We start from the raw sequence: 20,809 nt of genomic DNA on the forward strand, positions 1-20,809 counted from the left end.
CAGTCAGTAACAGGACGATGGGGGAGAGGGGTCACTGAGGGACGGTGTGAGGGAGCTGGGTTATTGTCATTGGGGATACAGTCAGTGACACAGGGTGCTGGGGGATTGTAATTTCAACCCCAAGTGCACTGTGACGAGCTTTGATGCGCCGGGCTGGTCTCCCTTTTCCTGAGGGACTGTGTGGAATCTCGGGAAGCAGGGTATGTGACTGACCGCTGGAACGGACGCATTGTCCGGTGAGCAGATGTCCGACAGGATGGTCCTGTCTCCGCGGGACTGTGAGGTGTCAGAGACGATGGACTGAAGTGTCCTGGTGGGATTCGGCCGCGTGGACGTGGACTGGGCAAAGGTCTGAAACTCGGGGGTGAAGGGTTAAAAATGAGCCGTGCCCCTTCAGCACGGGGTTGAGCATAATTTTTCTCCCAGGTCTCGGAGCCCCGTACCTCCAGGGGTTGTGAATTTTGTTAATGCAGAGCCAGGGGGTCACAATCAGTCAGACGTGTGGAGGGTCACTAGGAATTCGGGGTGGGGTTTTCTCATCACCTGGGGGCTCTGAGTGACGGACTCCTGCTCCGTATGTTTGTTTCAGCCATTATGGGCCTCTCTGGTCCTCCAGAGCCGATTTGTTCCCCCCACCCACCCAACGCCATGATCAGGGGCGTTTCTCTGTGGAAGCTCACCTGGGCTCCCGGGGCAGAGTGGTCCCTGACTTCCGTGGTATGTACTGCCACCTGGTGGTCACAGCCTGTCAGTGACACGTATACACACACACACACACACACACACACACACACACACACACACACATGCACAAGACACACACACACTCACACTCAGACACACACACACACACTCACGCACACAGACACAACACACAGACATACCACACATACACACACAGACACAGACTCACACAGACACACACACACACTCACACTCACACACATAGACACATACACACACACATGCACAAGACACACACACACTCACACTCATAGACGCACACACACACACTCACGCACAAGACACACACACACTCACACACAGACATAGACACACACACACACTCACGCACACAGACACAACACACAGACATACACACACATACACACACAGACACAGACTCACACAGACACACACACACACACACTCACACACATATACACACACACACAGACACACACACACATGCACAAGACACACACACACTCACACTCATAGACACACACACACACACTCATGCACAAGACACACACACACTCACACACAGACACAGACATACACACACACTCACGCACACAGACACAACACACAGACATACACACACTCACGCACACAGACACAGACTCACACAGACACACACACATACTCACACACACACTCACACACACACTCACAAATACACACATACACATGCACACACTTGCTCACACACACTCACACACAGATACACACACACTCACAAATACACACACAAACACAGAGACACACATGCAGACACAGACACACAAACACACACCCTCTTACACACACACACACACACACACACACACACACACACACACACACTCACTCTCTCTCTCTCTCTAGCTGGCGAATGCCACTGAGTTCCTGGGCTCCCCTACCTTCACACAGAAGCCGAACTCTGTGGGTGAATTATATCTCTTTCTGTTTGTGACTGTGTAAATGTGGCTCTCGTTCGTGTCTGCAAAGTACTGAAGGTGTCTTGGTTCCTGTTGGAGAGAAGAACGGGTCAAATTCAGAATGGAACCTGCTCGTGGAGTCAGGGAGCACGACAGTGTTGAATCAGGCTATTTGGCCCATCTAGTCTGTGCTGGATTGTTACTCTGCCTAGTCCCAATCCCTGGCTCACATCTTCCAGGCTCTTTCTCGACATCTCCCGGCTTCATATCTCATCTATTTTTCTCTCTCCCAATGTCTTTCCATGGGTATTGGGGTGGACATACGTCTCTATCAAAGGAGGTGTGAGGCGCTCCTTCCCTCCGCTAGACTGCAGGTCACCCTTGGGCAAGGTGTGGCACCTGCTCAGTCCCCCCAATCAGGGTCACGGGAAACCATGGGAGCAGGTGGTGGACGGTCGTATGAGCAGCCGGTGCAGATCACAAGTCCTGGTGATGTGACCACTGACGCCAGGCAGACAATCTCTGAAGAGTATTGATAATGGCTGGGGTGAAAAAGGCGAATGGTATGCTGGCGTTTATAGCGAGAGGATTCGAGTACAGGAGCAGGGAGGTACTACTGCAGTTGTACAAGGCCTTGGTGAGACCACACCTGGAGTATTGTGTGCAGTTTTGGTCCCCTAATCTGAGGAAAGACATCCTTGCCATAGAGGGAGTACAAAGAAGGTTCACCAGATTGATTCCTGGGATGGCAGGACTTTCATATGATGAAAGACTGGATCGACTAGGCTTATACTCGTTGGAATTTAGAAGATTGAGGGGAGATCTGATTGAAACGTATAAAATCCTAAAGGGATTGGACAGGCTAGATGCAGGAAGATTGTTCCCGATGTTGGGGAGGTCCAGAACGAGGGGTCACAGTTTGAGGATAAAGGAGAAACCTTTTAGGACCGAGATGAGGAAAAACTTCTTCACACAGAGAGTGGTGAATCTGTGGAATTCTCTGCCACAGGAAACAGTTGAGGCCAGTTGATTGGCTATATTTAAGAGGGAGTTAGATGTGGCCCTTGTGGCTAAAGGGATCAGGGGGTATGGAGGGAAGACAGGTACAGGGTTCTGAGTTGGATGATCAGCCATGATCATACTGAATGGCGGTGCAGGCTCGAAGGGCCGAATGGCCTACTCCTGCACCTATTTTCTATGTTTCTATGTAAGTGCAGCTCAGAAGTTTGCTATGGAGTCATGGGCCGAATTCAGATTGAGAAAACAAGACAGTTCAAGATTGGGAAATATGCTTGATAAAGGACATGCAAAGATTGTCCAAGAAAATCGAGAGTATATGGGAGCTGTGGTTCAGTCTCTAGCAAGGACAGACAGTGAATGACACAGTGGAAATTCTAGCTCTAATGAGACCCTACCGCGATGCATTTATTGATTTATACAAACTAATCTGCATATCACTGACTCTACCTCATGTGAAAGGAGGTTCTCTTGCCTCAGACGCCTCAAAAACTACCTGAGGAATAGCAGCGGCGATGCTCGGAACAGCAACTTGGCTCTGTCGGCCATAAACAGCCGGAGGACCAAAGCACTTGACATCCAGAAAACCATTGATGTTTTCGCCACCAATCACAAAAACAGACGGATTGTGCTTCTCTGAAAACATCAAAGGGGAGTGCAGTTGATTCTTTTTTTAATTTGGGCCAAGACTAATGCTGATTATTATTATTATTTTGTGGTGGATACCCCATAGTTCTTATGTTTCCTGCAAATCCTAAACTATTACATTTACTGCTATTAAGCCTACTGGTATTGCATGGACTTCCAAGCGGTGATTCTGTTGATTTTTGTTTTAAATTCAGTAGCCGAATTAATTCAGGTATTGCATGGTCAGAGTACGATTTGTCCAGCTCCTGGTAAAGCCTTGCATCTGTTGTTTGCCTTATTTGACTTTAATAACGGTGTATCTTTTGGCATTGTCTGTCTGTGTAATGCGAATAGCAGTGGTCATTGTGCGTGATTGACGTTGTGCGCTGTGGGTCGGATGCTCTGCTGGTTTGTTTGTTTATACTCTGTGTCGGCCGGGTTGTCTCTGACGCTGTTGACACTGTCACAGTTCACTGCTATATTGCTGCCCGACCCACTGAATTCCTCCAGCGTGTTGTGAGCGTCACTTCCATATTACATTTATCAATTGCTGTTGCTTGTGAATCAACAGAGGCGTTTATAGTCGGCACATAATGCCTGAAACTGACTTTTGGACGCCACGCGTCTGGCCTTGTGAATACATATAACCATACAGTACACACTCAGCGATTCAGGAACAGCTTCTTCCCCTCTGCCATCAGGGAGGAGGTACAGGAGCCTGAAGACACACACTCAGCGATTCAGGAACAGCTTCTTCCCCTCTGCCATCAGGGAGGAGATACAGGAGCCTGAAGACACACACTCAACGATTCAGGAACAGCTTCTTCCCCTCTGCCATCCGGGAGGAGGTACAGGAGCCTGAAGACACACACTCAGCGATTCAGGAACAGCTTCTTCCCCTCTGCCGTCAGGGAGGAGGTACAGGAGCCTGAAGACACACACTCAGCGATTCAGGAACAGCTTCTTCCCCTCTGCCGTCAGGGAGGAGGTACAGGAGCCTGAAGACACACACTCAACGATTCAGGAACAGCTTCTTCCCCTCTGCCATCAGGGAGGAGGTACAGGAGCCTTAAGACACACACTCAGCGATTCAGGAACAGCTTCTTCCCCTCTGCCATCAGAGAGGAGGTACAGGAGCCTGAAGACACACACTCAACGATTCAGGAACAGCTTCTTCCCCTCTGCCATCAGGGAGGAGGTACAGGAGCCTGAAGAGACACACTCAACGATTCAGGAACAGCTTCTTCCCCTCTGCCATCAGGGAGGAGGTACAGGAGCCTGAAGAGACACACTCAACGATTCAGGAACAGCTTCTTCCCCTCTGCCATCAGGGAGGAGGTACAGGAGCCTGAAGAGACACACTCAACGATTCAGGAACAGCTTCTTCCCCTCTGCCATCAGGGAGGAGGTACAGGAGCCTGAAGACACACACTCAACGATTCAGGAACAGCTTCTTCCCCTCTGCCATCAGGGAGGAGGTACAGGAGCCTGAAGAGACACACTCAACGATTCAGGAACAGCTTCTTCCCCTCTGCCATCAGGGAGGAGGTACAGGAGCCTGAAGAGACACACTCAACGATTCAGGAACAGCTTCTTCCCCTCTGCCATCAGGGAGGAGGTACAGGAGCCTGAAGAGACACACTCAACGATTCAGGAACAGCTTCTTCCCCTCTGCCATCAGGGAGGAGGTACAGGAGCCTGAAGAGACACACTCAACGATTCAGGAACAGCTTCTTCCCCTCTGCCATCAGGGAGGAGGTACAGGAGCCTGAAGAGACACACTCAACGATTCAGGAACAGCTTCTTCCCCTCTGCCATCAGGGAGGAGGTACAGGAGCCTGAAGAGACACACTCAACGATTCAGGAACAGCTTCTTCCCCTCTGCCATCAGGGAGGAGGTACAGGAGCCTGAAGAGACACACTCAACGATTCAGGAACAGCTTCTTCCCCTCTGCCATCAGGGAGGAGGTACAGGAGCCTGAAGAGACACACTCAACGATTCAGGAACAGCTTCTTCCCCTCTGCCATCCAGTTCCCAAATGGACATCGAAGCTTTGGACACTACCTCACTATTTTTTAAGTATACAGTATTTCTGTTTCAGCACGACTTTTAAAATCTACTTACGTATACTGTATAAAGTATACTGAATAAAAAGCTTTATTTATTTTTCCTTTCTTCTAGATTGTGTATTGCATTGAACTGCTGCTGCTAAGTTAACAAATTTCACGTCACATGCCGGTGATAATAAACCGGATTCTGATTCTGCTCCTGGTGAAAGTCCCTTCCCTCATCTCCTGTCCAATCCGACTGTCAGTTACCTCACACGGATCTGTCTGGGCTCCGTCTAGCCTCAGCCTCGTCACAACAATACCCTCTCCATCTCTCCGGACGTGCTCCGCAGCCAAAATCACCCCCCCACCGTCCTAAATGCAGAGTAAATCCGCCACCTCGGTGGGGGGGGGGGGAGGACCGTGGCGTGGCTACCGCGAGGGTATCGCGGCTCCGCAGCATTCGGAGTTCAGTCCCGGCCACCTATCCAGGCAAACTTCCTTCTGTGGGAACCCTGGGGGCCTTCCTCCTGCAGTCTAAAGACGCACCGGTTGCTAGGTGAATTAGTCACTGTCAGCTGTCCGGCTCAGGAGGTGGTGGTAGACCTGAGGAGAGCTAAGGTACCGGTGACCCCTGTTTCCATCCAGGGGGTCAGTGTGGACATGGTGGAGGATTACAAATACCTGGGGGTACGAATTGACAATAAACTGGACTGGTCAAAGAACACTGAGGCTGTCTACAAGAAGGGTCAGAGCCGTCTCTATTTCCTGAGGAGACTGAGGTCCTTTAACATCTGCCGGACGATGCTGAGGATGTTCTACGAGTCTGCGGTGGCCAGTGCTATCACGTTTGCTGTTGTGTGCTGGGGCAGCAGGCTGAGGGTAGCAGACACCAACAGAATCAACAAACTCATTCGTAAGGCCAGTGATGTCGTGGGGACGGAACTGGACTCTCTGACCGTGGTGTCTGAAAAGAGGATGCTGTCCAAGTTGCATGCCATCTTGGACAATGTCTCCCATCAACTACATAATGTACTGGTTGGGCACAGGAGTACATTCAGCCAGAGACTCATTCCACCGAGATGCAGCACAGAGCGTCATAGGAAGTCATTCCTGCCTGTGGCCATCAAACTTTACAACTCCTCCCTTGGAGGGTCAGACACCCTGAGCCAATAGGCTGGTCCTGGACTTATTTCCTGGCATAATTTACATATCACTATTTAACTATTTATGGTTCTATTACTATTTAATTATTTATGGTGCAACTGCAACGAAAACCAATTTCCCCCGGGATCAATAAAGTATGACTATGACTATATGGACTATACAGTTAGGCTGGGGTGAAATCGGTGCGCGGCCAGGCGCCGCGGCTCGGTGGGCCACTCACCTTGGACGTTCCTTTGGCAGAGTAGTAGAACCCCGACCTCCTGAGGAAGAAATACAGACGCCTCCATGCCCTCTTCCCCTTCTCCTTCAGGTACAGAAACCCCTGTATCTCCGGGCAGCTCCGGGCATTCAGGAAGTTCTTGAAGGAAGGAAACAGCTCAGTTTGCATACTTGGGAAGTGGAGAAACGTCCCACAAGAAAGCAGCTTCCCCACCAGTATCTCACCAACACCACTCAGGCCATACGCTCTTCTCATACGATCATCAGGAAGGAGGTACAGGAGCCTCAGGATCCACGCCACCAGGTTCAGGAACAGTTATTACCCCTCAACCATCAGGAAGGAGGTACAGGAACCTCAGGACCCACACCACCAGGTTCAGGAACAGTTATCACCCCTCAACCATCAGGAAGGAGGTACAGGAGCCTCAGGACCCACACCACCAGGTTCAGGAACAGTTATCACCCCTCAACCATCAGGAAGGAGGTACAGGAGCCTCAGGACCCACACCACCAGGTTCAGGAACAGCTATTACCCCTCAACCATCAGGAAGGAGGTACAGGAGCCTCAGGACCCACACCACCAGGTTCAGGAACAGTTATTACCCCTCAACCATCAGGAAGGAGGTACAGGAGCCTCAGGACCCACGCCACCAGGTTCAGGAACAGTTATTACCCCTCAACCATCAGGAAGGAGGTACAGGAGCCTCAAGACCCACACCACCAGGTTCAGGAACAGTTATCACCCCTCAACCATCAGGAAGGAGGTACAGGAGCCTCAGGACCCACACCCCCAGGTTCAGGAACAGTTATTACCCCTCAACCATCAGGAAGGAGGTACAGGAGCCTCAGGACCCACACCACCAGGTTCAGGAACAGCTATTACCCCTCAACCATCAGGAAGGAGGTACAGGAGCCTCAGGACCCACACCACCAGGTTCAGGAACAGTTAATACCCCTCAACCATCGGGAAGGAGGTACAGGAGCCTCAGGACCCACACTACCAGGTTCAGGAACAGTTATTACCCCTCAACCATCGGGAAGGAGGTACAGGAGCCTCAGGACCCACACCACCAGGTTCAGGAACAGTTATTACCCATCAACCATCAGGAAGGAGGTACAGGAGCCTCAGGACCCACACCAGGTTCAGGAACAGTTATTACCCCTCAACCATCAAGCTCCACAACTGTGAACTGATTCCACATCCTACAGACGTACTTTCAGGAACTTTTTTGCAAACTCTGTTCTCAGTATTAATTTTTTTTTTTGCACAGTTTGTGTTCTTTGATACACCGGTAGTTTGTCAGTCTTAATGTTTAAGGATAGTTTTTCATAAATATTTTGTATTTCTTTATCTTCCCTGTGATTGGCCACATTGAAATGAAACTCAGGGTAGTATAAGTTTACTTTGAACTTTAAATTTCAAACACCTCAGTCATTAAAAAATTGAGAAAAAAGGTCATATGACACAAGAGCAGAATTAGGCCATTTAGCCCATCAAATCTGCTCCACCATTCCATCATGGTTGATTTACTATCCCTTTCAACCCCGTTCTTCTGCCTTGTCCCCGTAACCATTGACACCCTGACTAATCAAGAACCTATCAACCTCTGCTTTAAATGCACCCAGTGACTCAGCCTCCACAGCCACCTGTGACAATGAAATCCACAGATTCACCACCCACTGGCTAAAGAAATTCCTCCTCATCCTAGACTCCCCCACTACAGGAAAGATCCTCTCCACGTCCACTCTATCTGTGTCCTCTGGTCCTAGACTCTCCCACTACAGGAAACATCCTCTCCACATCCACTCTATCTGTGTCCTCTGGTCCTAGACTCCCCCACTATAGGAAACATCCTCTCCACATCCACTCTGTCTGTGTCCTCTGGTCCTAGACTCCCCCCACTATAGGAAACATCCTCTCCACATCCACTCTATCTGTGCCCTCTGGTCCTAGACTCCCCCACTATAGGAAACATCCTCTCCACATCCACTCTATCTATGTCCTCTGGTCCTAGACTCCCCCACCATAGGAAACATCCTCTCCACATCCACTCTATCTGTGTCCTTTGGTCCCAGACTCCCCCACTATAGGAAACATCCTCCCCACATCCACTCTATCTGTGTCCTCTGGTCCTAGACTCCCCCACTGTGGGAAACATCCTCTCCACGTCCACTCTATCTGTGTCCTCTGGTCCTAGACTCCCCCACTATAGGAAACATCCTCTCCACATACACTCTATCTGTGTCCTCTGGTCCTAGACTCCCCCACTATAGGAAACATCCTCTCCACATCCACTCTGTCTGTGTCCTCTGGTCCTAGACTCCCCCCACTATAGGAAACATCCTCTCCACATCCACTCTATCTGTGCCCTCTGGTCCTAAACTCCCCCACTATAGGAAACATCCTCTCCATATCCACTCTATCTGTGTCCTCTGGTCCCAGACTCCCCCACCATAGGAAACATCCTCTCCACATCCACCCTATCTGTGTCCTCTGGTCCTAGACTCCCCCACCATAGGAAACATCCTCTCCACATCCACTCTATCTGTGTCCTCTGGCCCTAGACTCCCCCACTATAGGAAACATCCTCTCCACATCCACTCTATCTGTGTCCTCTGGCCCTAGACTCCCCCACTATAGGAAACATCCTCTCCACATCCACTCTATCTGTGTCCTCTGGTCCTAGACTACCCCACTATAGGAAACATCCTCTCCACATCCACTCTATCTGTGCCCTCTGGTCCTAGACTCCCCCCACTATAGGAAACATCCTCTCCACATCCACTTTATCTCTGTCCTCTGGTCCTAGACTCTCCCTCTATAGGAAACATCCTCTCCACATCCACTCTATCTGTGTCCTCTGGTCCTAGACTCCCCCACTATAGGAAACATCCTCTCCACATCCACTCTATCTGTGTCCTCTGGTCCTAGACTCCCCCACTACAGGAAACGTCCTCTCCACATCCACTCTATCTGTGTCCTCTGGTCCTAGACTCCCCCTACTATAGGAAACGTCCTCTCCACATCCATTCTATCTGTGCCTTCTGGTCCTAGACTCCCCCACTATAGGAAACATCCTCTCCACATCCACTCTATCTGTGCCCTCTGGTCCTAGACTCCCCCACTATAGGAAACATCCTCTCCACATCCACTCTATCAGTGTCCTCTGGTCCCAGACTCCCCCACTATGGGAAACATCCTCTCCACATCCACACTATCTGTGTCCTCTGGTCCTAGACTCCCCCACTATAGGAAACATCCTCTCCACATCCACTCTATCTGTGTCCTCTGGTCTGAGACTCCCCCACTATAGGAAACATCCTCTCCACATCCATTCTATCTGTGTCCTCTGGTCCTAGACTCCCCCACTGCAGGAAAGATCCTCTCCACATCCACTCTATCTGTGTCCTCTGGTCTTAGACTCCCCCACTATAGGAAACATCCTCTCCACATCCACTCTATCTGTGTCCTCTGGTCCTAGACTCCCCCACTATAGGAAACATCCTCTCCACATCCACTCTATCTGTGTCCTCTGGTCCCAGACTCCCCCACTATAGGGAACATCCTCTCCAGATCCACTCTATCTGTGTCCGCTGATCCTAGACTCCCCCACTATAGGAAACATCCTCTCCACATCCACTCTATCTGTGTCCTCTGGTCCCAGACTCCCCCACTATAGGAAACATCCTCTCCACATCCACTCTATCTGTGTCCTATGGTCCTAGACTCCCCCCACTATAGAAACATCCTCTCCACATCCACTCTATCTGTGTCCTCTGGTCCCAGACTCCCCCACCATAGGAAACATCCTCTCCACATCCACCCTATCTGTGTCCTCTGGTCCTAGACTCCCCCACCATAGGAAACATCCTCTCCACATCCACTCTATCTGTGTCCTCTGGTCCTAGACTTCCCCACTATAGGAAACATCCTCTCCACATCCACTCTATCTGTGCCCTCTGGTCCTAGACTCCCCCCACTATAGGAAACATCCTCTCCACATCCACTCTATCTGTGTCCTCTGGTCCTAGACTCTCCCTCTATAGGAAACATCCTCTCCACATCCACTCTATCTGTGTCCTCTGGTCCTAGACTCCCCCACTATAGGAAACATCCTCTCCACATCCACTCTATCTGTGTCCTCTGGTCCTAGACTCCCCCACTACAGGAAACATCCTCTCCACATCCACTCTATCTGTGTCCTCTGGTCCTAGACTCCCCCTACTATAGGAAACGTCCTCTCCACATCCACTCTATCTGTGTCCTCTGGTCCTAGACTCCCCCACTATAGGAAACATCATCTCCACATCCACTCTATCTGTGTCCTCTGGTCCCAGACTCCCCCACTACAGGAAACATCCTCTCCACGTCCACTCTATCTGTGCCCTCTGGTCCTAGACTCCCCCACTATAGGAAACATCCTCTCCACATCCACTCTATCAGTGTCCTCTGGTCCCAGACTCCCCCACTATGGGAAACATCCTCTCCACATCCACACTATCTGTGTCCTCTGGTCCTAGACTCCCCCACTATAGGAAACATCCTCTCCACATCCACTCTATCTGTGTCCTCTGGTCTGAGACTCCCCCACTATAGGAAACATCCTCTCCACATCCACTCTATCTGTGTCCTCTGGTCCTAGACTCCCCCACTGCAGGAAACATCCTCTCCACATCCACTCTATCTGTGTCCTCTGGTCTGAGACTCCCCCACTATAGGAAACATCCTCTCCACATCCACTCTATCTGTGTCCTCTGGTCCTAGACTCTCCCTCTATAGGAAACATCCTCTCCACATCCACTCTTATCTGTGTCCTCTGGTCCTAGACTCTCCCACTGCAGGAAACATCCTCTCCACATCCACTCTGTTTGTGTCCTCTGGTCCTAGACTCCCCCACTATAGGAAACATCCTCTCCACATCCACTCTATCTGTGTCCTCTTGTCCCAGACTCCCCCAACTATAGGAAACATCTTCTCCACATCCACTCTATCTGTGTCCTCTGGTCCTAGACTCCCCCACTATAGGAAACATCCTCTCCACATCCACTCTATCTGTGCCCTCTGGTCCTAGACTCCCCCACTATAGGAAACATCCTCTCCACATCCACTCTATCTGTGTCCTCTGGTCTGAGACTCCCCCACTATAGGAAACATCCTCTCCACATCCACTCTATCTGTGTCCTCTGGTCCTAGACTCCCCCACTGCAGGAAACATCCTCTCCACATCCACTCTATCTGTGTCCTCTGGTCTGAGACTCCCCCACTATAGGAAACATCCTCTCCACATCCACTCTATTTGTGTCCTCTGGTCCTAGACTCCCCCACTATTGGAAACATCCTCTCCACATCCACTCTTATCTGTGTGCTCTGGTCCTAGACTCCCCCACTGCAGGAAACATCCTCTCCACATCCACTCTATCTGTGCCCTCTGGTCCCAGACTCCCCCACTATGGGAAACATCCTCTCCACATCCACTCTATCTGTGTCCTCTGGTCCTAGACTCCCCCCACTATAGGAAACATCCTCTCCACATCCACTCTATCTGTACCCTCTGGTCCTAGACTCCCCCACCATAGGAAACATCCTCTCCACATCCACTCTATCTGTGCCCTCTGGTCCTAGACTCCCCCACTATAGGAAACATCCTCTCCACATCCACTCTATCTGTGTCCTCTGGTCCTAGACTCCCCCACTATAGGAAACATCCTCTCCACATCCACTCTATCTGTGTCCTCTGGTCCTAGACTCCCCCACTATAGGAAACATCCTCTCCACATCCACTCTATCTGTGCCCTCTTGTCCCAGACTCCCCCACCATAGGAAACATCCTCTCCACATCCTCTCCACATCCACTCTATCTGTGCCTTTCAAAAAGAGCCTCATTCAGTGGTTACCCATGTGTGACTCAGATCGTCAGAATTTATGCCAGATTACTGCGGGGCGGGTGGGGTGGGGGGGGCGAGTCTGGTTTTCAGATTGCGTCTCACCTGAGTGAGTTGTACTCGTGAAATTCCCGCATGACCTTCCAGACTTCCTCCTAACAAGTGCGGGGGGAAGAACGTCTGTGGAGAGGAGAGAAATGTGACCATCAGATCGAAGAGCGGCTCCTCGGTAGTGTCCTGATTAGCGCAACCCTATTGCAGTTCGTGGAGTTCCGGATCTCCCGCACCCTCTGTCAGGAGTTTGTGCATCCCCCCACCCCTGTGAACGAGTGGGTTTCCTCAGGGTGCTCTGGTTTCCTCCCTCAGTCCAAAGGCGTACCAGCTCCGATGTTTGATTGGTTATTGTTAATTGTCATGTGATTGTTTTTGACTGTCCTCTGCTGGTCGGAGGTCAGCCATGGACATTGCACCCCAGCTTTCTATGTGATACACAAGCTGGGTCAGTACGATATGGGGAGCGAGCTGTTGCCTGTGTGGCAGGCTCCCCCTCTCCACGCAGCCGATGAACCCAGAGGAACGGCAGAGACCGGTACAGTTTGGCTCCAGGAGCTGCCAGTCAGCGTTGAACCCAACATAAGACTCCCTTAGGGATTTTTCCCTCAGGGTTTACTCCCGAAGCCTTCCCTGTGAGTGGGTCCAGCCGCAAGGCAGTGGGAGGTTTGAGATTAGAGTTTTCCTTCTCCTCGATAAGCGGACGAGCCCTATTCGCCCGGAGCGACCGGTTTTAAGGTGCCAGTAACCCGCCTTTGCCCCTTCTCCTGTCAGTAGTCACAGCTCCACCGGGCTTAGTAGCTAAACCACACGTGTAGGCCGGGAGCTGGACTTGGTTGCCGGAGGCTGTTTGAGACGCACGCCGTTGGGAGCGTTTAATAGGTAGCGGGATTAGGCCAAGTTTAAAGAATCTGTGCTGAGATTGTGAAACCAGGTGAGTTTCTGGGAGCTGTGTGCTTGCTGGATCCGAAGGACCTGTTCTGTGCTGTCTCCCTAAGTGCATCATTTTCAACAAACGCACAGCGCAGAATCAGGTCATTGGTCTCCGCTGGCCCATATCTGCCTTTGTGTCTCGCACAAGGTACCTCCCATCTAACCATCAGACACAGGAGCAGAGTGAGGCCAATCGGCCCATCAAGTCTGCTCCGCCATTCAATCATGGCTGATTTATTGTCCCCATCAACCTCCATTCACCCTGTAACCTTTCAAGAGCCCGACACACCCAGCTTTAAATATACCCAGTGACTTGGCATCTACAGTCATCTGTGGCAATGAATTCCACAGATTCACCACCCACGGGCTAAAGAAATTCCTCCTCATCTCTGATCTAAATGGACGTTCTCTGGTCCTCAACTCCCCCACTGTAACAAACATCCTCTCCACATCCACTCTATCTGTGCCCTCTGGTCCTAGACTCCCCCAAAATAGGAAACATCCTCTCCACATCCACTCTATCTGTGTTCTCTGGTCCTCAACTCCCCCACTGTAGGAAACATCCTCTCCACATCCACTCTATCTGTGTCCTCTGATCCTAGACTCCCCCACTATAGGAAACATCCAGTCCACATCCACTCTATCTGTGTCCTCTGGTCCTAGACTCCCCCACTATAGGAAACAACCTCTCCACATCCACTCTATCTGTGTCCTCTGGTCCTAGACTCCCCCACTACAGGAAACATCCTCTCCACATCCACTCTATCTGTGTCCTCTGGTCCTAGACTGCCCCACTGTAGGAAACATCCTCTCCACATCCACTCTATCTGTGTCCTCTGGTCCTAGACTCCCCCCACTATAGGAAACATCCTCTCCACATCCGCTCCATCTTGACGTTTCAATATTCGATAGGTTTCGATGAGATTCCCTCCTCGTTCTTCTGAACTCCAGATTGGAGCTATCAAATGCTCCTCGTGCGTTAACCCTTTCATTCCTGGGACCATTCTCGTGGACCCCCTCCGGATCTGTTCCAATGCCCGCCCATCCTTTTGCCTCCCGCCTTTTCCAAAACGCTCCTCAGTTAAGACGCGACACTAACTTACAGAGTCAAGTGTATTTTTTGAACTCAGAACCTGGTCTCCGCTAACGGCGCCAGCCACCGTGGATTCTGTCTACTCCAGGAGCGAGGCTGAGTGATATCACAGCAACAACCTCACCCTCAATGTGAGGACCAAGGAAGTGATGCTGGGCTTCAGGGTCCACACACCAGTCCTCACTGAGGAATCAGCAATGGGGAGGGTGAGCAGTTTCAAGCTCCTGGGGGCTCGTATCTCTGAGGAACTCTCCAACGTATCGATTTAACTACAAAGAAGGCACGACAGTGGCTGTATTGCATTCGGAGTTTCGGGATATCAGGTGTGTCACCAGGGACTCCAGCCGGATCCGACAGGTGTACCGCGTAGCGCGTTCCGGTTGGTTCCCTCACCAGCTGGAGGGGGCGGCTGCGCAGGATTGGGGGTTGGGAGGGGGGAAGGAAGAGGCAGCAGGAGGCTGTAAACTCGGCCTGTCCCATCGCGGATGGCGGCCTCCCCCAGGATTCCTTCCAGAGGAGATGACTCAGGAAAGCACCATCTGCTGCTGAGGGCCCTCACCACCCAGGACATGCTCTCCTCTCGTTGCCGCCATTGGGGAGAGGGTATGTAGTCTGACGACACACACTTCCCCTCCGCCGTCCGATTTCTGGATAGACAATGAACCCATGAACACAACCTCTCTGCTTTCTGTTCTTTTTTCCATTACCTGTTTGTCTGTCTGCTTATTTACAGTACTGTACAAAGGTCTTAGGCATGTATATCTTCTGTAGCTGGGGAGCCAAAGACTTTTGATCAGGACTGTAGTAATTTTACGCATTGCACTGTATTGCTGCCACACAAAAGAATGCAAAATTTCCTGACAAACGTGAGTGATGATAAACCTGATTCTGATATGGGTCTGTGTGAGGACAGGGTGAGGGGAATTGTGGTTGGGAAAAGGGGAAGGGAGGGGGAATCACGGTTGGAAAAAGGGAAAGGGAGAGGGGAATCATAGTTGGGAAAAGGGGAAGGGAGAGGGGGATCATGGTTGGGAAAAGGGGAAGGGAGAGGGGGTTCATGGTTGGGAAAAGGGGAAGGGAGAGGGGAATCATGGTTGAGAAAAGGGGGAGGGAGAGGGGAATCATGGTTGGGAAAAGGGGGAGGGAGAGGGGAATCATGGTTGGGAAAAGGGGAAAGGAGAGGGGAATCATAGTTGGGAAAAGGGGAAGGGAGAGGGGGATCATGGTTGGGAAAAGGATAAGGGAGAGGGGAATCATGGTTGGGAAAAGGGGGAGGGAGAGGGGGATCATGATTGGGAAAAGGGAAGGGAGAGGGGAATCATGGTTGGGAAAAGGGGAAGGGAGAGGGGAATCATGGTTGGGAAAAGGGGAAAGGAGAGGGGAATCACGGTTGGGAAAAGGGGAAGGGAGAGGGGAATCATGGTTGGGAAAAGGATAAGGGAGAGGGGAATCATGGTTGGGAAAAGGGGGAGGGAGAGGGGAATCATGGTTGGGGAAGGGGAAGGGAGAGGGGAATCATGGTTGGGAAAAGGGGAAGGGAGAGGGGAATCATGGTTGGGAAAAGGGGAAGGGAGAGGGGAATCATGGTTGGGAAAAGGGGAAGGGAGAGGGGAATCATGGTTGGGAAAAGGATAAGGGAGAGGGGAATCATGGTTGGGAAAAGGGGGAGGGAGAGGGGGATCATGGTTGGGAAAAGGGAAGGGAGAGGGGAATCATGGTTGGGAAAAGGGGAAGGGAGAGGGGAATCACGGTTGGGAAAAGGGGAAGGGAGAGGGGAATCACGGTTGGGAAAAGGGGAAGGGAGAGGGGAATCATGGTTGGGAAAAGGATAAGGGAGACGGGAATCATGGTTGGGAAAAGGGGGAGGGAGAGGGGAATCATGGTTGGGGAAAGGGGAAGGGAGAGGGGAATCATGGTTGGGAAAAGGGGAAGGGAGAGGGGAATCATGGTTGGGAAAAGGGGAAGGGAGAGGGGAATCATGGTTGGGAAAAGGATAAGGGAGAGGGGAACCATGGTTGGGAAAAGGGGGAGGGAGAGGGGGATCACGGTTGGGAAAAGGGGGAGGGAGAGGGGAATCACGGTTGGGAAAAGGGGGAGGGAGAGGCGAATCACGGTTGGGAAAAGGGGGAGGGAGAGGGGGATCACGGTTGGGAAAAGGGGGAGGGAGAGGGGGATCACGGTTGGGAAAAGGGGAGGGAGAGGGGAATCACGGTTGGGAAAAGGGGGAGGGAGAGGGGAATCACGGTTGGGAAAAGGGGGAGGGAGAGGGGAATCACGGTTGGGAAAAGAGGAAGGGAGAGGGGAATCATGGTTGGGAAAAGGATAAGGGAGAGGGGAATCATGGTTGGGAAAAGGGGGAGGGAGAGGGGAATCATGGTTGGGGAAGGGGAAGGGAGAGGGGAATCATGGTTGGGAAAAGGGGAAGGGAGAGGGGAATCATGGTTGGGAAAAGGGGAAGGGAGAGGGGAATCATGGTTGGGAAAAGGATAAGGGAGAGGGGAATCATGGTTGGGAAAAGGGGGAGGGAGAGGGGGATCATGGTTGGGAAAAGGGAAGGGAGAGGGGAATCATGGTTGGGAAAAGGGGAAGGGAGAGGGGAATCATGGTTGGGAAAAGGGGAAGGGAGAGGGGAATCACGGTTGGGAAAAGGGGAAGGGAGAGGGGAATCATGGTTGGGAAAAGGGGAAGGGAGAGGGGAATCATGGTTGGGAAAAGGGGGAGGGAGAGGGGAATCATGGTTGGGGAAAGGGGAAGGGAGAGGGGAATCATGGTTGGGAAAAGGGGAAGGGAGAGGGGAATCATGGTTGGGAAAAGGGGAAGGGAGAGGGGAATCATGGTTGGGAAAAGGATAAGGGAGAGGGGAATCATGGTTGGGAAAAGGGGGAGGGAGAGGGGGATCACGGTTGGGAAAAGGGGGAGGGAGAGGGGAATCACGGTTGGGAAAAGGGGGAGGGAGAGGCGAATCATGGTTGGGAAAAGGGGGAGGGAGAGGGGGATCACGGTTGGGAAAAGGGGGAGGGAGAGGGGAATCACGGTTGGGAAAAGGGGGAGGGAGAGGGGAATCACGGTTGGGAAAAGGGGGAGGGAGAGGGGAATCACGGTTGGGAAAAGGGGAAGGGAGAGGGGAATCATGGTTGGGAAAAGGGAAAGGGAGAGGGGAATCATGGTTGGGAAAAGGATAAGGGAGAGGGGAATCATCGTTGGGAAAAGGGGAAGGGAGAGGGGAATCATGGTTGGGAAAAGGGGAAGGGAGAGGGGAATCATGGTTGGGAAAAGGATAAGGGAGAGGGGAATCATGGTTGGGAAAAGGGGAAGGGAGAGGGGGATCATGTTTGGGAAAAGGGAAGGGAGAGGGGAATCATGGTTGGGAAAAGAGGGAAGGGAGATGGGAATCACGGTTGGGAAAAGGGGAAGGGAGAGGGGAATCACGGTTGGGAAAAGGGGAAGGGAGAGGGGAATCATGGTTGGGAAAAGGGGAAGGGAGAGGGGAATCATGGTTGGGAAAAGGATAAGGGAGAGGGGAATCATGGTTGGGAAAAGGGGGAGGGAGAGGGGAATCATGGTTGGGAAAAGGGGAGGGAGAGGGGAATCACGGTTGGGAAAAGGGGGAGGGAGAGGGGGATCACGGTTGGGAACAGGGGGAGGGAGAGGGGAATCACGGTTGGGAAAAGGGGGAGGGAGAGGCGAATCACGGTTGGGAAAAGGGGGAGGGAGAGGGGAATCATGGTTGGGAAAAGGGAAAGGGAGAGGGGAATCATGGTTGGGAAAAGGATAAGGGAGAGGGGAATCATCGTTGGGAAAAGGGGAAGGGAGAGGGGAATCATGGTTGGGAAAAGGGGAAGGGAGAGGGGAATCATGGTTGGGAAAAGGATAAGGGAGATGGGAATCATGGTTGGGAAAAGGGGAAGGGAGAGGGGGATCATGGTTGGGAAAAGGGAAGGGAGAGGGGAATCATGGTTGGGAAAAGGGGAAGGGAGATGGGAATCACGGTTGGGAAAAGGGGAAGGGAGAGGGGAATCACGGTTGGGAAAAGGGGAAGGGAGAGGGGAATCATGGTTGGGAAAAGGATAAGGGAGAGGGGAATCATGGTTGGGAAAAGGGGGAGGGAGAGGGGGATCACGGTTGGGAACAGGGGGAGGGAGAGGGGAATCACGGTTGGGAAAAGGGGGAGGGAGAGGCGAATCACGGTTGGGAAAAGGGGGAGGGAGAGGGGGATCACGGTTGGGAAAAGGGGGAGGGAGAGGCGAATCACGGTTGGGAAAAGGGGGAGGGAGAGGGGAATCACGGTTGGGAAAAGGGGGAGGGAGAGGGGAATCACGGTTGGGAAAAGGGGAAGGGAGAGGGGAATCACGGTTGGGAAAAGGGGGAGGGAGAGGGGAATCACGGTTGGGAAAAGGGGGAGGGAGAGGGGAATCACGGTTGGGAAAAGGGGGAGGGAGAGGGGAATCATGGTTGGGAAAAGGGAAAGGGAGAGGGGAATCATGGTTGGGAAAAGGAAAGGGAGAGGGGAATCATGGTTGGGAAAAGGATAAGGGAGAGGGGAATCATGGTTGGGAAAAGGGGAAGGGAGAGGGGAATCATAGTTGGGAAAAGGGGAAGGGAGAGGGGGATCATGGTTGGGAAAAGGGGAAGGGAGAGGGGAATCATGGTTGGGAAAAGGGAAAGGGAGAGGGGAATCATGGTTGGGAAAAGGGGAAGGGAGAGGGGAATCATGGTTGGGAAAAGGATAAGGAGAGGGGAATCATGGTTGGGAAAAGGGGGAGGGAGAGGGGGATCATGGTTGGGAAAAGGGAAGGGAGAGGGGAATCACGGTTGGGAAAAGGGGAAGGGAGAGGGGAATCATGGTTGGGAAAAGGGGAAAGGAGAGGGGAATCACGGTTGGGAAAAGGGGAAGGGAGAGGGGAATCATGGTTGGGAAAAGGATAAGGGAGAGGGGAATCATGGTTGGGAAAAGGGGGAGGGAGAGGGGAATCATGGTTGGGGAAGGGGAAGGGAGAGGGGAATCATGGTTGGGAAAAGGGGAAGGGAGAGGGGAATCATGGTTGGGAAAAGGGGAAGGGAGAGGGGAATCATGGTTGGGAAAAGGGGAAGGGAGAGGGGAATCATGGTTGGGAAAAGGATAAGGAGAGGGGAATCATGGTTGGGAAAAGGGGGAGGGAGAGGGGGATCATGGTTGGGAAAAGGGAAGGGAGATGGGAATCATGGTTGGGAAAAGGGGAAGGGAGAGGAGAATCATGGTTGGGAAAAGGGGAAGGGAGAGGGGAATCACGGTTGGGAAAAGGGGAAGGGAGAGGGGAATCATGGTTGGAAAAGGATAAGGGAGACGGGAATCATGGTTGGGAAAAGGGGGAGGGAGAGGGGAATCATGGTTGGGGAAAGGGGAAGGGAGAGGGGAATCATGGTTGGGAAAAGGGGAAGGGAGAGGGGAATCATGGTTGGGAAAAGGGGAAGGGAGAGGGGAATCATGGTTGGGAAAAGGATAAGGGAGAGGGGAATCATGGTTGGGAAAAGGGGGATGGAGAGGGGGATCACGGTTGGGAAAAAGGGGAGGGAGGGGGGAATCACGGTTGGGAAAAGGGGGAAGGAGAGGCGAATCACGGTTGGGAAAAGGGGGAGGGAGAGGGGGATCACGGTTGGGAAAAGGGGGAGGGAGAGGGGGATCACGGTTGGGAAAAGGGGAGGGAGAGGGGAATCACGGTTGGGAAAAGGGGGAGGGAGAGGGGAATCACGGTTGGGAAAAGGGGGAGGGAGAGGGGAATCACGGTTGGGAAAAGGGGAAGGGAGAGGGGAATCACGGTTGGGAAAAGGGGAAGGGAGAGGGGAATCATGGTTGGGAAAAGGGAAAGGGAGAGGGGAATCATGGTTGGGAAAAGGATAAGGGAGAGGGGAATCATGGTTGGGAAAAGGGGAAGGGAGAGGGGAATCATGGTTGGGAAAAGGATAAGGGAGAGGGGAATCATGGTTGGGAAAAGGGGAAGGGAGAGGGGGATCATGGTTGGGAAAAGGGAAGGGAGAGGGGAATCATGGTTGGGAAAAGGGGAAGGGAGATGGGAATCACGGTTGGGAAAAGGGGAAGGGAGAGGGGAATCACGGTTGGGAAAAGGGGAAGGGAGAGGGGAATCATGGT

General features: G+C 52.2%; 2 protein-coding genes across 2 annotated transcripts in view; one reads left to right on the top strand and one right to left on the bottom strand.

Annotated features, from left to right (window-relative positions):
• LOC140191327 (growth factor receptor-bound protein 7-like) overlaps window positions 1-12,827 on the bottom strand; it is a 77,934-nt gene extending 65,107 nt beyond the window's left edge. The window contains exons 1-3 of the mRNA XM_072248627.1: window positions 12,711-12,827; window positions 6,724-6,861; window positions 1,626-1,733 (exon numbers count right to left, since the gene is read on the bottom strand). Coding sequence (XP_072104728.1) covers window positions 1,626-1,733; window positions 6,724-6,861; window positions 12,711-12,812 — 348 coding nt within the window. The 5' untranslated portion in view covers window positions 12,813-12,827. The remainder of the gene's footprint in view (window positions 1-1,625; window positions 1,734-6,723; window positions 6,862-12,710) is intronic.
• Window positions 12,828-15,167: 2,340 nt separating this feature from the next.
• The window catches only part of LOC140191841 (migration and invasion enhancer 1-like), a 31,164-nt gene continuing 25,522 nt past the window's right edge, over window positions 15,168-20,809 (top strand). The window contains exon 1 of the mRNA XM_072249628.1: window positions 15,168-15,285. Coding sequence (XP_072105729.1) covers window positions 15,168-15,285 — 118 coding nt within the window. The remainder of the gene's footprint in view (window positions 15,286-20,809) is intronic.

Source organism: Mobula birostris, chromosome X (assembly GCF_030028105.1).
Source record: "Mobula birostris isolate sMobBir1 chromosome X, sMobBir1.hap1, whole genome shotgun sequence".
In the NCBI taxonomy this organism is placed as follows: Eukaryota; Metazoa; Chordata; class Chondrichthyes; order Myliobatiformes; family Myliobatidae; genus Mobula; species Mobula birostris.